Consider the following 14,813-nt stretch of genomic DNA (forward strand, 5'->3'; position numbering starts at 1 on the left):
TGTACCTTCCCGCATGTTGCGTCTAACCACCACCGAGGCCCGTGTGCCGCCCACACGCACACGTCGCAGGACTTTTAGCGGCTTTATCCACTTATTATACGGTACTGTTCACACTGTCACTATACACGGTCATATATCTGTCAATGACGATAGCGGAATTGCCGGCGACGACGCGTTCCGAGTATTCCATTATACCGCCACCGGAAATATCACCGAGACAAATCCGCATTTCCAAATCCGCTCGATGATGGAGAGTAATCGCGAGCGCAGAGACGAAACACAGATCATTCACCGAATAACTCGTAACATCGATCGCACGAAAATTACTTTGTGCTAATGTCGAACAGTTTAATGTAATGAATCGATCTTTACTTTTTTTGCGGTGCTCGAGAATGGAAAGTCTAAAGACAGAATGGATTAGAGAGAGGAAGGGAGAGAAAGTGCTTCTCTTCGATGATGTCACGCGACCATGACGTAACGCGTAATACCACTCGGAAAATCCTTTTCACGATGAGTTTAGACGAGTCCACGATATGTATGAGCTTTTAAAGTTGTTTGATCCCATCTCAATCTTCTTTAGCTCTTTTAAATGTATTTTAGCTAGTTTACGTCGAGATGTTCTTTTTAATTTTATATACGATGTGAGAAATAAATTACATCGCGCTAAACTGTTGATTTGTATAATTTTTCATTTATTACTGGTAGATTTTCTAGGAAGACGATCCAGAAGATTTATCTGCACGGCTACTCAATTAATGATATTACGAAGTCGTTTGATCTTGTCGCTATAGACAAGTCCAGCTTTAATCACATTCCTCCGCCAAATATATTTGGTTGATTTGTATCATATCAAAATTCAAAAACGGAAAAATCAACAACTAAGGAAGAGGAAACATTAAATGGAAATACAAAGACTAGAGAATTGGATAAATAGAAATGCAAGCTCTCTTGTAATTTTCTTGATAGCAAGCAGATCTATAACATTCGATTTGTTTCCGCTACTTTGGACAATCTTGATCTTTAAATACAGAGATTTTTTAATTAATGATTGAAAATCGAATACTTTAAAATACAAGGTAAACTTAGGATTTCTTGTTAGAACCATCAAACAGATTCGCCGCATTTTTTTAATCATTAATCTAATTATTGCTTTATCTATGAAAACAATCTAAATCTTTAAATGAAGAAGGATTAAAAAGCATTTGCAAAACGTGATCTTCGAATCATTTGAGGTGAAGCATACATTTAATCGTGAATATCAAAAGCCTCCAAAATAAGCACAGGTTTAAGTAGATTCACCGAAAAGACTAATTTCAAAAATATCAAGAATTAATTATCCGCAATCAATTAGTTTCGACGCGTCGTCTCACATGACAAACTTGGCATCATGGTTAAACATTACCGCATTCAAAGAGAAGCGATAAATGACGTAACAACGTAAATTTGCTCATCGTGCCCATTACGATGAGGGTTTATCTATTCGAATGTTAGTCCATTTGACTCATGTCCATGAGTTTATTTAGATTGCGTCTGTCCCTTATCTGGATCACAATGGATCAACAGATTCATGGATCCCCATAGACCAAATCTAGGAACGAGATAGGGACTGGAAATAAAAAGAGTTCGGAACAAAATTGAATCACTTGACACACCAATAGCGAAACACGCTATGTCGTTCGGTTGTTCACGGCCGGGTCCACCTCGACGACCACGTTGCTGGCAACTGCCTTGCGTAACCTTGTCGATCGCCTGAGCGGAGAGTACGGATTGCTTAAAAGGGCACCGGAGAGAAGCAGGCGGGTGGGAGTCCGATCCAACACGCAAGAAGAGGGGGAGGGAGAGTGGGCAATCACTGTCACAGGTCACTACCGGAAGCGCGACGGAGTAGACTGGTCCACAAAGCAAGCACGTTTCGGCAGCGAGCCCAGTGGGTTTCTGAATCAGCGAGTGGTGCGTGTCGGGACGCCAGAAGCAACCGGGTAGGGTGGTGGCGGGGTAGTGAGAACGGGAGAAATGAGGAAAGCGAGGAGGGAGAGGGAGGGACGCGGCGACGCGCGTTTAGGCGGCAACTTCGAGAGCTTCGACGGAGACACTCTCGCTTCGAACTCCACAAACGGATCCTGCGTGGTCCGCGTACACCGACGGTACACGCAGGGTGAGAGATCGAGAACGACCCCCGATGGGACGGTCAGGGTGGCGAAGGTACAGTGGATGGCGCCAGTCGAGGGTCGTCGCCAGGAACCGCCGCGGCGTTCTGCGGAGGCGCCACCGTGGCTGCAAACCCCCGTTCCCTCCTTGCGGTCGTGCGATGCACTTCTGTGTGTATGTGTATGCTATCGCGTACACGCAATGTGCTTCGACTGTGTTTGCACGTGTTTGTCCGTGTGGATGCGGATACGTGTTTGTACGGAAGAGAAAGAGAGAGAGAGAGGATGAAATCCACCTTCTACCCTACATCCCACCCCTTCCTGCCTGCTCGTGCTGCTCGTGCGTCGGCTTTCGCGGCCATCGAAGTCGATATCCACCCCCGCCACGAACAGTGGTTCCTCGCATTATCCTTAAATGTTTCTCGGCCAGTCGTTTTGGGGGATTCCCAGGAATGCTTCCTTCTCTTGAATCTGCTAGTTGATTACCATGGATATAAGTATTTGCTCGTTCATCTTTGGGAGTGTCCATGGTTTCGAATAAAAGCAGAAATCCCCATGATATGGAGCAGATTCAAAATGGTTTTTCCTACGGAATCCGCATTAATAGTAATACAGATCCCACAATTGATATATCATGCTGTTATGAACAAAAATGATAAGAAATTTATTTCAAGGATCGAATTCAATTCTTGACGTAGAAAAATCTTTCTTGGAGCTTAACAATTTCGACTTAAATAATTTCAATATAGTTTTATTTTTACTAAATATAAACGTTCCTATTTCTTATTACTAATATGTAACATTAATTCGTAACAAATAATAACTACCTAAAAAAATCCTCAGGTTTTATGCACTAGCAATAATTCTTCTGAATTTTTCTATGGAATTTTAATCTTGGAATTAAAATTTGACTGCCAAACAAACAAAACTCAACTGAAAATAACTCAGTGGAATTAGAACATTATTATTATGTATATAAATAAGATTTGGATTCAGTTGCAAAAGTTTATTTGATTTATTTGATCGCGGTGTCGCGAAGCTTTTTTTAATTTTCATAGTTTGTAATTAAATTAATCAAACAAGAATGCTGTTGCAAATTTATCAGAAATTCAATTCGGTAAGGCAGACAATTCAACGATATTATTAATTCAATTGTAAATAAAGCACACAGAATGGAAGTAAAGCAATCTTCGGCGATGTTTACGGTCCCACGATTTTTAAGATACTGGTATTTGGACCCAACTTCCGCAATCCATCACCCATCCTCAGATGAAAGATTCCTCGAAAAGGGCTTCCGATCCTTGAAATTCCTTGAAATTGCTTTCGAATAAAAGCAAATATCACATGAAAGCGAAAAGCTGTTTAATCTTTGAGTTTGCTTGGTAAACATAGAATTCCGACATATCTTTAATTGAATAAAGATATCTTTAATTTTTTAAATGTAATATTTTTAGAATTAAAGGGCTCTTAACTAAGAATTTAATTTTATCAATGTTGCGAGCAACAGTTCATTATAACGCAATGTTGTATTTAATAGCCATAACGGCTGGGGTTTCCCTAATTTTATAAGTATTGATGCCTGTTGAGAATATCCTCGTCGCAAGAATACCCTGACCTGACCTCGCATAATGCGAAGTAATTCCCAACGCAACTTAGGAGATACCGGTCGACCAAGCCTAAATCGAATGATGTAGACGCGCAAAGCGACAATATTTCCTTGCAAGTGTACATTGAATCCAGTCATTAAGTACACTCGATATTGATACTCCACTTTTTGATATTTTCGCAATAAATATTTTTCACATAAAAAATTATATCTCCAATATTAATGTGATTAAATATAAATCTATGTGCAGTATTTGATTAAGCACACGAATGTGAAATGATGAAATTAAATATTCGCAAGAAAAAGTTATTGTTCTTTTGGAAATATCAGAGAGCTTGCAGTCATCGACATGTGGATGATAAGATAGAAAAATGGAAACATACTACGGTACGCCATCCAGTGGGGAGCTTTCAAAGCTAAATTTCATATAGCAGTTTGCAACAACTTTAAAGCTTGGCCTTCCGTATCATCGGAGTTGAAAACTGCGTTACCAACTCGATAACGCAAGAAAGTAAAAAATAAATCACCAAAATTCGTTTCAATCGAGAGTATGGTATCCGATTGTTGTTGTTTAAATATTTAATTTATTATGTATAATTTAGAGTTATAGTCAGAGAGAGAGAGAGAGACAGAGAGAGTAGAGAGAGGAGAGACATTGTGAAAACCATTTTTAATGAGCAAGATTTGAAATATTTTGCGCTAAGTATGTAAAAGTTTGCAAAAATCTAAATAGTATGTCGTAAAAAATAACGAAGCAGCTAGCTTCAAGCAAGGTTGCTAATATATATACTGTTAACAATCAAAACTATCACCAACCTCTGATTAAACTCGATGCGCGGTTCTATATCTAATTGCAGCATATGCAGCGTGTGATATACCATGACATAAGTCATGAATAGTTTTATCCGTAAATTATTACACGTTGAATTGTCTCGTTGAGTCACAAAATTTGATTATTTTACTATACTAAAGTCGAAAGACCAAAAATATACTAAAGTTAAAAGACGAAAATTTCTTGATAAGTAGGATGTACTATATATATATATATAGATAGGGTACAGACCGGTACTACTATATTTTTTGCCAAAAAAAAATTTGTCTTTTGAAAAATTTCTAGAAATGCATCGAGATCTTATTTTTCAATATAGTGCGTTTGTGCTATTTTTTTATACTTCGTGTGTATACAATCATCGTAAAAAGTTTGGTAATTTTTGTAATTTTGTTATAATTAAATTTAATATACATTTTTATAATAAAACGCTAAAAGAAATTTTGTTTGAGTTGACATAAAATAAATTCTCTTATGCCAACGAAATATGTTTTTTCCGAGCAAAGAATAATGTGTGTGAAGATTCTTTTTTCATTCTATTAAATATATTTAACATTACGCATTGCAAAATATTTAATAAAAAGAAAATAGATGACAATTTTTATAGTAATACAGCTTAAATCTTTGCAATAAAGATTACACGAAAAATATGATATCTGGAAAACGATGCATTTTGGGAAAAATGTCAGAGGAAAAAGATATTTATTTATTGATAAGCAATATAGTAATACCGATCTGTACTTTACCTATGTTAAACATCCTCTATACACATACAATACACTATGTTTTAATCTCTATGCAGAAATTCATCTCTACACGTTATCTCACTTCGAAACTATCTTTTTTGTCATAATTATTAAATATTTAATACCGGCTTAAATAATTGATATATAAAAGTAATTAAATTTTTGTATAAGATCTAAGTATGAGAGAAAAATTTAATAATGAAGATTGCTAGTTCATATTAATATAAAAATATATCGCGTTTTTTATCTGTTTTACTAGAAGACACAACGATCCTCGACATGTCACGAACGACTGATTGATTATGACACAAAACGACTTGTTAATCACTCTGGTCAACTCAAGGAAGACCGTCGTGGTTACAACTATATCAGTAGTGTATCAATATAGGGAGACATAATAGTAGAGACATAAAAGTAGAGAGACATTTTCTACAGAATTAGATTTTACTTTTAATCGTGTTTATAAAACAATATAAAATTCTGGTTAAAAACAAACTGATTTCAAATTCTGCAAGGAATTTCAAAATAAAAGCATATCCGAATAATACTCTACATATTTTGTATCAATGAATCTTTCAATAATTCAAGTATTATATTATAGTTGCCGGAGAATTAATAGTAGTCTTAAGCGCATTTGTTCCCCTAATTACAGATGCGATAGTCAATAATTCAAAGATGGTACCACCGAATGTGATTAATTCATACTATTGATGAATATACGCCTCAATAAGCGTCATGAATAGCAAGTTATGTTTGCATTCGCAGTGAATATTAATAATTCTCCCTTCATGTCTTCCTTTTGCAGAAAGCAAACGGCAAAGAAAGTATCGCGAATACGTAATGATCACTTCAGACACTTCCAAAAATAGAAAAGAATATTGAATAGCGCGCTTCTATTCATGTCATCCATAAATAATCGAGCAAATTTATTTTGCTAGACTCTGTCTATAATTTCTATAGAATTTACTATGTTTCTCCAAGTTCAAAAGTTCATACAAATTTATTTCATTCACAAAAAATTCTTATTTTGTATTGTTTATATGCGAAATATATATAAAAAATAATGTAAAGATATATTAAAGACTATTAAATCTCAAATTATTATTTGTGATTTTTATCTGTATATTATCTGATTTTATAATTCTCTCTATCTTTTATACATTTTATCAACTTTTAAAAAAGAATTGTTTGAAAGCTTTCAGATTTGAAAGTTATTGCTTTGTCGGCCCTGCACGTCTTTCAGTATATCAGTATAGTTTATAAAGCACAAGCGTTTAAAGGGTTTCCATCCAAATCGTTCAGGGACGCGGTGAGATGTAGGTTGTATATATAGATATATGTTCATAGATATATGGTATATAGAACACGTGTTTATGCAAAGGCATACTTTAAATACGATATCGCATTACTTCGTATAAACACTGAAATTTCGCATTATGAAACATTCACAATAATGGTTGAAGTCTTTAATCCGTAACCAGTCCTTTACTAAAACTGTCCCAAGAAAAAGTCGATATTAAATTTGTTGAAAAATCTTTAGTATTGATCCCTACATTTTACAATCTAATTATGATATCATTGATAGAGATTGTTACATGTCAATGATTCGCTTTCGCTATACTTGTTTATACAAGTTATGTTAATAGCTTTCGTAATTAATTATTCATAATAACGGTACCAGCGTTTTGATATATAACGCTGATTATATACAATATATATATATCGAAATGCTGGTACAACCGTTGTTATAAATAATTAATTACGTAAGCTATCAACATAACTTGTATAAACATGTAGCGAGATATTCAGCAAATAATTGATGTGTTACAATCCTTATATAATATTGTTAAGATATATATATATATATATATCCGACGTCACAATAAAATTAGAAGCGATATAACGTTATAACGTATCGTGAAAAAAATGCGATCATATTTTTCTCGCCAGAAATTTAAGTCGCGAAGCTCCCGCATAAGATTTAATTTATGTTTCCGAAGTCACAAGTTAAGCGAGGATCACCACAAAAAGCAGGATAATACAAAAAAAAGAAAAAATAGAATATAATCGATTGTGAGACGCAATTAAAAGAAACGATAAATAAAATTTGTTCGGCGGAATAATCGCGAGAGGAAGAGAGAGAGAGAGAGAGAGAGAGAGAAAAAGATGTAACAAGGAGGAAGATTGAAGATTTAAGCATAAAGTAAATGGATAAATAAAGCATGTAAAAAAAGTTAGATCTTTATCCATGTAATTTGGATAAAATAATGTTATTGAAATCTAAAAGTTCGGCTGTGTATAAAAAAAAGTAAAATGTAAATATTCTTGAACATCACCACGTTACTAGATTCAAACGTCAAGTATCGGATTAAACTTTGTCCTCACATTGATCTCACACCTCTTATACGTAAACTTCAATAACTTGCGAAGTATAACAATCTTGGAAAGAACAACGTTGGCAAAACTCATGCGGCTTCAGAATAATGCAATCGGACATGTGTATATTGGCAAATCTATTTGCTTTAGTTACAGCCTTTTTGTAAAGTTGCAAAGTATAAATTATAGGTTTTGTCTTCTGTTGTAATACTCAATTTTGTTGTTAAAATATTGCTAGTGTTATAAGAAAAATAGATGATATATATTATATATCATCTATTTTTCTTATAACACTAGCAATATTTTCTTATTTCATAATTGTCACTTACATCATATCCGTATAAAAAAGTATGTATATGTACATATAAAGAGATAATAATATAATAAATCCATAAAAAAATAAAAAGTTTTAATTTGTAAATTAAAAAAAAAATGTTTCTTGAAACTATGAATAACGTAGTAAAACTCGACAGAATGTTTTGTCTAGCAACAATCTTTCATTCATATTTATCGATCGGTCTAGGGATCTAATTATCCAAGTCTAGTCTGGTTAAGAATGCTTGATCGATCGTGCACAATCGGATAGTACTCCTCTTTAGATGAGAGCCCTCTTTATTATACGATGAATGAACGAATAAATTGTGTACCCAGAAAATAACTTGTTCTTTACGATTAGTCTATATATTCGAAGACTGCGTATTCTGACGTATGGCAATATTTGCTAATCAACACAAGATTTCTTACGGATTAAGTCAATATGATATTCAAATCGCGTAATAGAGACGTTAATATATTTTCGTATATCAGTCTTTAATGTCTCAGTTGTATCTTCAATATTGTATTAACATCTTATGACAGCGCATCTTAACATCTAATTTTAAAACAATGCGCACACTTGTGCAAGTGACGAGTTACAATATTCGTCTCAACATCATCCTGTCACATTTCACGTGCAAATCTTCGATGGAACCATGCATGCGCATTTCTCGCAATGCAAACGTATGAAACGAATAATGCACCACTTGACGCTTTCAAATTGACGAAATCAGAATAATTGAAAGAGCAAGTCCATATAAAGGGACTCTTGTCTCTTGCTTTTATAATATGTATCTTAGTTCGAACCTTAATTAGCCAAGACGACAAAAGTATGATACTTTGTAAAAAATATCGTGCTCCTTTACATACACTTGACTCCTCAATTAACAAATTAATGAATTATCGGCGTTCCAAATAAGAGGAAGCAAGGTGCTTCCGCAATAAAAAACAGGGGGATGGGGAAGAACGCGATAAGAGTCGGTGGCACTCATTTTATTTTCCGTTTTTCTCCCTTGTAAATCTTCTAAGCAGAAGCCAATCTCTTTCGGAATCGATACAGACACTGAGCAAAGCATTCCATGGATTGTTCGCTGCGCACAATGCGCAGCACCGCATCAAACATCGATAACTCAGCAGTGCGTGAAAGCCTTTTTCGCCCAAAGTGCAAGCTTCCCCATTTCATTCCATGACAGCACATTCCAAGCTCAGATCAAGAAGAACGATTTTAAAATTCACCGCTGGGTAATTTCGTCTCGGTATTTTATGTGAATAGACTATACGCCTAGCTTATTTTTTCCAGTTTTAGCCGCAAGAATAACGTGCGGATGAAAAGAAACGATATAAATCAGGAATACCCAGTGTTATCTTATAGTTCTATATGAATCGTTTTCATTATTTTATATATCTCTTATACTTTATATATATATGATCTCTATTATCTTTTTTCTCGTGTATGTCGCTTCAATAATATATATACACATTGGTTCACACACTTATTTTATATATTCGTTTGTATTACTACATTTTATATACTGGATTGATAGACAATATTATATATCGCTCTTTAATTTGACATTATCATGCTAATATTACAAGGTACTATCAGGAAGGACGTTGGATTTATATTTTTAGGTAATAATATATAAATTTTTTATTATCACAACGATCGTACTTTCGTCGCATTATATTTTTTTTAGCGGCGGGGTTACAATCAGTAAGCGGTCCAACATCGAACATCGCAAGCTTGTGTGTGTTTTATAATGCCTTGTGCTGGTGGATGTGTCGGGGATCTCAGGGAGGTCTGTGTCCAACGCCGAAGGTCACACGATGTGGGACATACAAAGCCTCTGTGAACATTGTGCATTCGGCATCAATGGAAGCTGCGTGACAAGGGCAATGAGAAAACGAAATGAAAGGTGAAAGGAGAAATAATTGAGAAATTTATAATTAATCATGCTTCATTGCGATCTATCGTGTTCTCCTAATTTTCCACCGAGAAACTTGTTATATGATTCATTTTGCTAAGCGAATCTTAAATGAAAGAAAAAGGACAAAAATATATAGTAGTACAAATGTACTACATGTAGATATCGATCGATAAAAGATATTGAATCGAAAAGCACGTGAGTCACAACGAACGTGCATCATTGTATTTTTCCTTGTGATATAACACTGTGGAAATACCACATTTCGACTAACTGTCTAGCAACGAGTACTCGATGGATCGCGCGAAAAAGGAAAGGACATCGACTCGACCGTTTCATGTCAACATGTATAATTTCCCAGTCGAATCAGCATTCGTGGAAAGACTTCGCAAGTGGAATTCAATCTCGCATGTTATTTATAATTAGTTTTAAGTCAATAGTTATATAAGTTATATATCCAAACTAAAGATAAACTTTAATAGCAGTTAACATCCGTAAAAAAAATTATATGCTCATACAATTTGAATTAAATACAATAGATAAAACTGTTAAAGAAGGTATAAATTTGTCATAGATTTGTGCATTCTAAAAATAAAGTTTTTTCTCAAAAATTGGCTTTTATCAATATACTTTTATCAATATGTAAATATTAAAAGAAAGGAGTAAAAACCAAAGCTGACAAGCTCCACCTGCGATCGAAAAGTAATAAGATAGGGAAATGTACATAACGACAAAGAATATGAGAAGGAAATGGATTAGGCATGATATAATCAGCCGATTGTCAATGTCAGCCTTCCAGTGGATCGAGAGAGAAAACAATCGATATCACAGGTGAATGCACTCACCGCTGCTTCGTCTTAACGCGACGATAGCGGTGATATTCCGCTGGGTCGTTGGGGTCGAAGCCCCTACGATGTTTCGGCGGTGAAGACATGGCGGCCGCCTTCTTAGCTTTGCTATCACTCGAATTTGCGGTGGTGGTGGGGTTGTTATTGGCGCTGATAACGGCGCACACGGTGCCGTTGTTGTTGCCGATATGTAAAGAGGTAAGCGGCGGTGGCGAGGGTGGCAGCTGGGCGAAAGAACGGACGGCACTGCCGGATGATAATCGCTCCGGAGGGTGACAGCGGCAGCCTGATGCTGGTGGCTCGCCAAGGGCACGTTCCCCGTGACCGACGTGGCTCTGGGGCACCGCGTTCAGCTCGTGCCTGGTAACCCTACCGGCGCCCGGCCCACCCATTCAAACCCGCGATGATCGCCACCCGCGATGACTCCACTTCTCCGACCTCCGTGGCTGCCCCTACCGACGATTCCGCGCACCTTCCGCTCGCCTTCGGTTAACGCCGACTGACAGCTTTTCTTCCTCTCGACTTTACGATCACCGATTCGCGACGCGCTCTGCGAACGCGGCGAAAATGACTGCGACGAAGGGCCAGAGAACTTATCGCCGCGTAGCCGGGACGGAACCCGGCACGCCGGCTTGTCTGGCCTCATGCACGCGCCACTACTGACCAATTGTCTATTCCTTCTACCCTAACTCGCACATGCCACTCATCCAATTTCCGGAAGGGGTTGAGCCGCGCGCCTGAGAACAAGAATCAGGGAAGGGGAGCACCAGGGGAGGCAACAGTAGCCCTCGTGACAGGAGGGGAGACGACGCGCACGACAACGTGCACTGATGCTGAGACGCGATCCTACTTCTGTCCCGCAATCGTGCCAACTCATTCGACAAGATGCGACGCAACACCCTCCGCGTCCCACTATTCTGGTGATACGCCCCGTATTGTGCCGTGCGATGGCAGCACTGCGCTACTTATACAATGTGCGATGCAACGAGGTACGGAAATTGGGAAAGGGTTGGGTGGTGACGATGCGCTTACGGCACATTGAGTGAAAGGGGTGGAGGCTGACTAGTGTGAGAAGCGAATCGAGACTGACGCACAGGGGGTATCACCAGTTTAATTGAACGGAAGGAAATCCTGTTAACACCAAGCCGTGACTACGATTTCACATATTGTGCAAATAGAACACTCGGTCGTTGGTGAATAAGTCCACCGCTGCCATAGACCAATCCAGTGAATAACTGTGAATTACGTAGCTGGGAAATTCATAATGCGAATAAAGATTAACAGGGAAAGACTAGTGTCGTGAAAAGTCCGAATGCCATGATACTACGATTGATATCATTCCTTCGCGTGAACACGCTGCCCTCGCTTCTAATGTTCCACTACCCCTTTTACACCCGCGCGCCATGTTCCTGATTTTCGAAGGAAGCTATTGGTGGCAGCACCGCAGACCACGAGACGCCAACGAAGTGTCGAGTATGGGTGGTCAAGGAGAGTCGCGGGGGTTAAACATTCAGAATGAAACAGGGGCAGTGGGATAACCTCGATTAGTCGATAGAAGGTACGCGAGTAGACCGACATGCCAATCTTGATAATTAACCTTTGCCTAGCCACGCACGCGTTGTGTGATTCGTAAACAATTCATTATCTTTCTTTCTCATTTCTTTTTGATATTTTTTTTCTAATTCAGACAATGCTAACTTACAGCTAACAATGAGTGATATAAATAATCATCTTAACAAAATACACCCTGAAATTTGGAATTGGTCATTTTGTCCTAAGTACTAACTTCAGCGTTTTATTGCAGTAAATTCTGATTAATCTAAATTTGCAATTACCGAGATATCGATAAAAACAAGACCCCTCCTTGTAAATTTAAAAGAAATTATGAGGTATCTTTTCATCAATCTTCTATTTATATTTTCCTGTTCCAATAAGAAAGATATTGGAATTAAATTATGTAAAAGTTCTTTTTTAACATCGGAGAAAATAATTTTGAACGTCTGATCGATATCCTCAAATCTTTTTAAACAACAGTTATAAATAATATGTGAAAAAATTAAAAAATCTCTTCCTTTCTCTCTCTCTCTCTCTCTCTCTCTCTCTCTCTCTCTCTCTCTCTCTCTCTCCCTCTCCCACTCCCTCTCTCTCTCTCTCTCTCTCTCTCTCTCTCTCTCTCTCTCTCTCTCTCTCTCTCTCTCTCTCTCTCTCTCTCTCTCTCTCTCTCTCTCTCTCTCTCTCTCTCTCTCTCTCTCTCTCTCTCTCTCTCTCTCTCTCTCTCTCTCTCTCTCTCTCTCTCTCTCTCTCTCTCTCTCTCTCTCTCTCTCTCTCTCTCTCTCTCTCTCTCTCTCTCTCTCTCTCTCTCTCTCTCTCTCTCTCTCTCTCTCTCTCTCTCTCTCTCTCTCTCTCTCTCTCTCTCTCTCTCTCTCTCTCTCTCTCTCTCTCTCTCTCTCTCTCTCTCTCTCTCTCTCTCTCTCTCTCTCTCTCTCTCTCTCTCTCTCTCTCTCTCTCTCTCTCTCTCTCTCTCTCTCTCTCTCTCTCTCTCTCTCTCTCTCTCTCTCTCTCTCTCTCTCTCTCTCTCTCTCTCTCTCTCTCTCTCTCTCTCTCTCTCTCTCTCTCTCTCTCTCTCTCTCTCTCTCTCTCTCTCTCTCTCTCTCTCTCTCTCTCTCTCTCTCTCTCTCTCTCTCTCTCTCTCTCTCTCTCTCTCTCTCTCTCTCTCTCTCTCGTCTCTCTCTCTCTCTCTCTCTCTCTCTCTCTCTCTCACTCACTCATAGAATAAAACGATAAGTAAAAGTGAACACATGACTAAAACAAAAAATAATGTATCGAATAATAATATTTGATAATTAAGATTTTATAAGATAATTGTTTATTGTAGTTGCGTTGATGCCGACTGATAATGATCAATTATTATTCATGCTATCAATCCCAAAATATTCTAATCCAAGTGCGAGTCGCTGGGTGGCAGCACAACACTAGCCGAATACGCATATAAAGACAGCATGAAATGGAATGCTTAATTGTGAGACGAATCCCCCAAAAGTAAAAAAAAAGCTTCCAGTATGAAACAGAGCCGATGGCTGGCAGGTTTACGACGACGCGAGTAAAACACGTGGTTGGACTTAGCTTGCTAATCAAGTTGGCAGTCGGCCAATTTATTCAGCCCAAGTTCACCCGCAACTACTGCATTCGATTACGCAGAAGATAAACACGATTAATCTACAGAATTGCACTAGACCTTTGTGTTTGCCATTGAGCTTTCCCGTTGAAGGATCGTTATATCTTTCAAATTTCCATTGCGCTACACATAAAAACCTGTCAGCATTTATACAGAGAAATACATCCATTCTTATTCAACAATGTGATGAAAATTGTAAAACAAAAGATCACATTTTTTTATTTACTAACAAAAATTTCCCTAATTTATTATGAGAAAGAGAATCCCGCCGGAACGCTTCACTTGACAGTTGCAAGATGGCGGTGTAACAAGGCGCCGTAAGGCGCCATGACGACCTGGTCAATACCAGAAAACGAGACTCACTTGGCACGCTAACCCCGATTCGAACGCGACACATTCTATGTAATCATGCGCGTCGTCGTCCCGCATAAAAAATTTCAAGAATAAAGCAAATTGCTTTGAAAGAAAACCGTAACGCAATATTATATACAATTCTTGCAGTTGATAAAAAATGCATACTATAATAATTCAGTAACGTAATAATTGATCTCGTGATCTAAAATAAGATAAATAAGTTAAATAAGACTCTATGAAAATGTATAAAATTTTGATAATTTTGAAAGTTGGTTAGCAATTGGCTAGAATTAATCATATGATGATAAAAAAGATGTTATATGAGTATGGCCTACATACAAAACTGAAATGGCAACTTAATTAAGGCGGAGGCTAATTAAAATTATAGCCGAAACACATGTGTAATAATATTTATGTAAGATTTTTTAAGTTTTAATCAACATAATTAAACTCTCATAGATCACATTTCGAAAATACATGTGCAATGCAATA

General features: G+C 37.4%; 2 protein-coding genes across 11 annotated transcripts in view; both read right to left on the reverse strand.

The window, feature by feature from the left end:
- LOC115237144 (potassium voltage-gated channel protein Shaker) overlaps window positions 1-14,813 on the reverse strand; it is a 101,548-nt gene that overhangs the window by 51,453 nt on the left and 35,282 nt on the right. Inside the window, exons 1-2 of one of the 9 annotated variants that reach the window (XM_029810016.1) lie at window positions 1,653-2,178; window positions 6-401 (exon numbers count right to left, since the gene is read on the reverse strand). The exons of 6 other annotated variants lie outside the window; for them this stretch is intronic. The gene's annotated coding sequence lies outside the window, so the exon portion shown is untranslated. Of the gene's footprint in view, window positions 1-5; window positions 2,179-14,813 lie in introns of those variants that run through there. 2 more of the 9 variants (XM_029810014.1, XM_029810013.1) reach the window with 2 other exon arrangements.
- Window positions 9,500-12,886, reverse strand: LOC115237147. Of its 2 annotated transcripts, none has more exons than XM_029810021.1 (2): window positions 10,790-11,674; window positions 9,500-9,866 (listed from the first exon to the last, which is right to left on the reverse strand). In XM_029810021.1, the coding sequence occupies exons 1-2, from the start codon at window positions 11,182-11,184 to the stop codon at window positions 9,731-9,733; spliced, it is 531 nt and encodes a 176-aa protein (XP_029665881.1). In that variant the 5' UTR covers window positions 11,185-11,674; the 3' UTR covers window positions 9,500-9,730. The 2 variants fall into 2 exon arrangements, with proteins under 2 accessions (XP_029665881.1, XP_029665882.1); XM_029810022.1 differs by having other exon boundaries at window positions 9,729-9,899; window positions 10,790-12,886.

This window comes from Formica exsecta, unplaced genomic scaffold (assembly GCF_003651465.1).
Source record: "Formica exsecta isolate Colony F162 unplaced genomic scaffold, ASM365146v1 scaffold28, whole genome shotgun sequence".
NCBI classification, from domain to species: domain Eukaryota; kingdom Metazoa; phylum Arthropoda; class Insecta; order Hymenoptera; family Formicidae; genus Formica; species Formica exsecta.

Bases quoted from the DNA above. Each gene is read 5' to 3' on its own strand.
- LOC115237147 (XM_029810021.1), bottom strand. From the start codon at position 11,184: ATGGGTGGGCCGGGCGCCGGTAGGGTTACCAGGCACGAGCTGAACGCG. The intron at 9,867-10,789 runs GTGAGTGCATTC...CAATGTTCACAG, and splicing joins CGCGTTAAGACGAAGCAGCG to AGGCTTTGTATGTCCCACAT.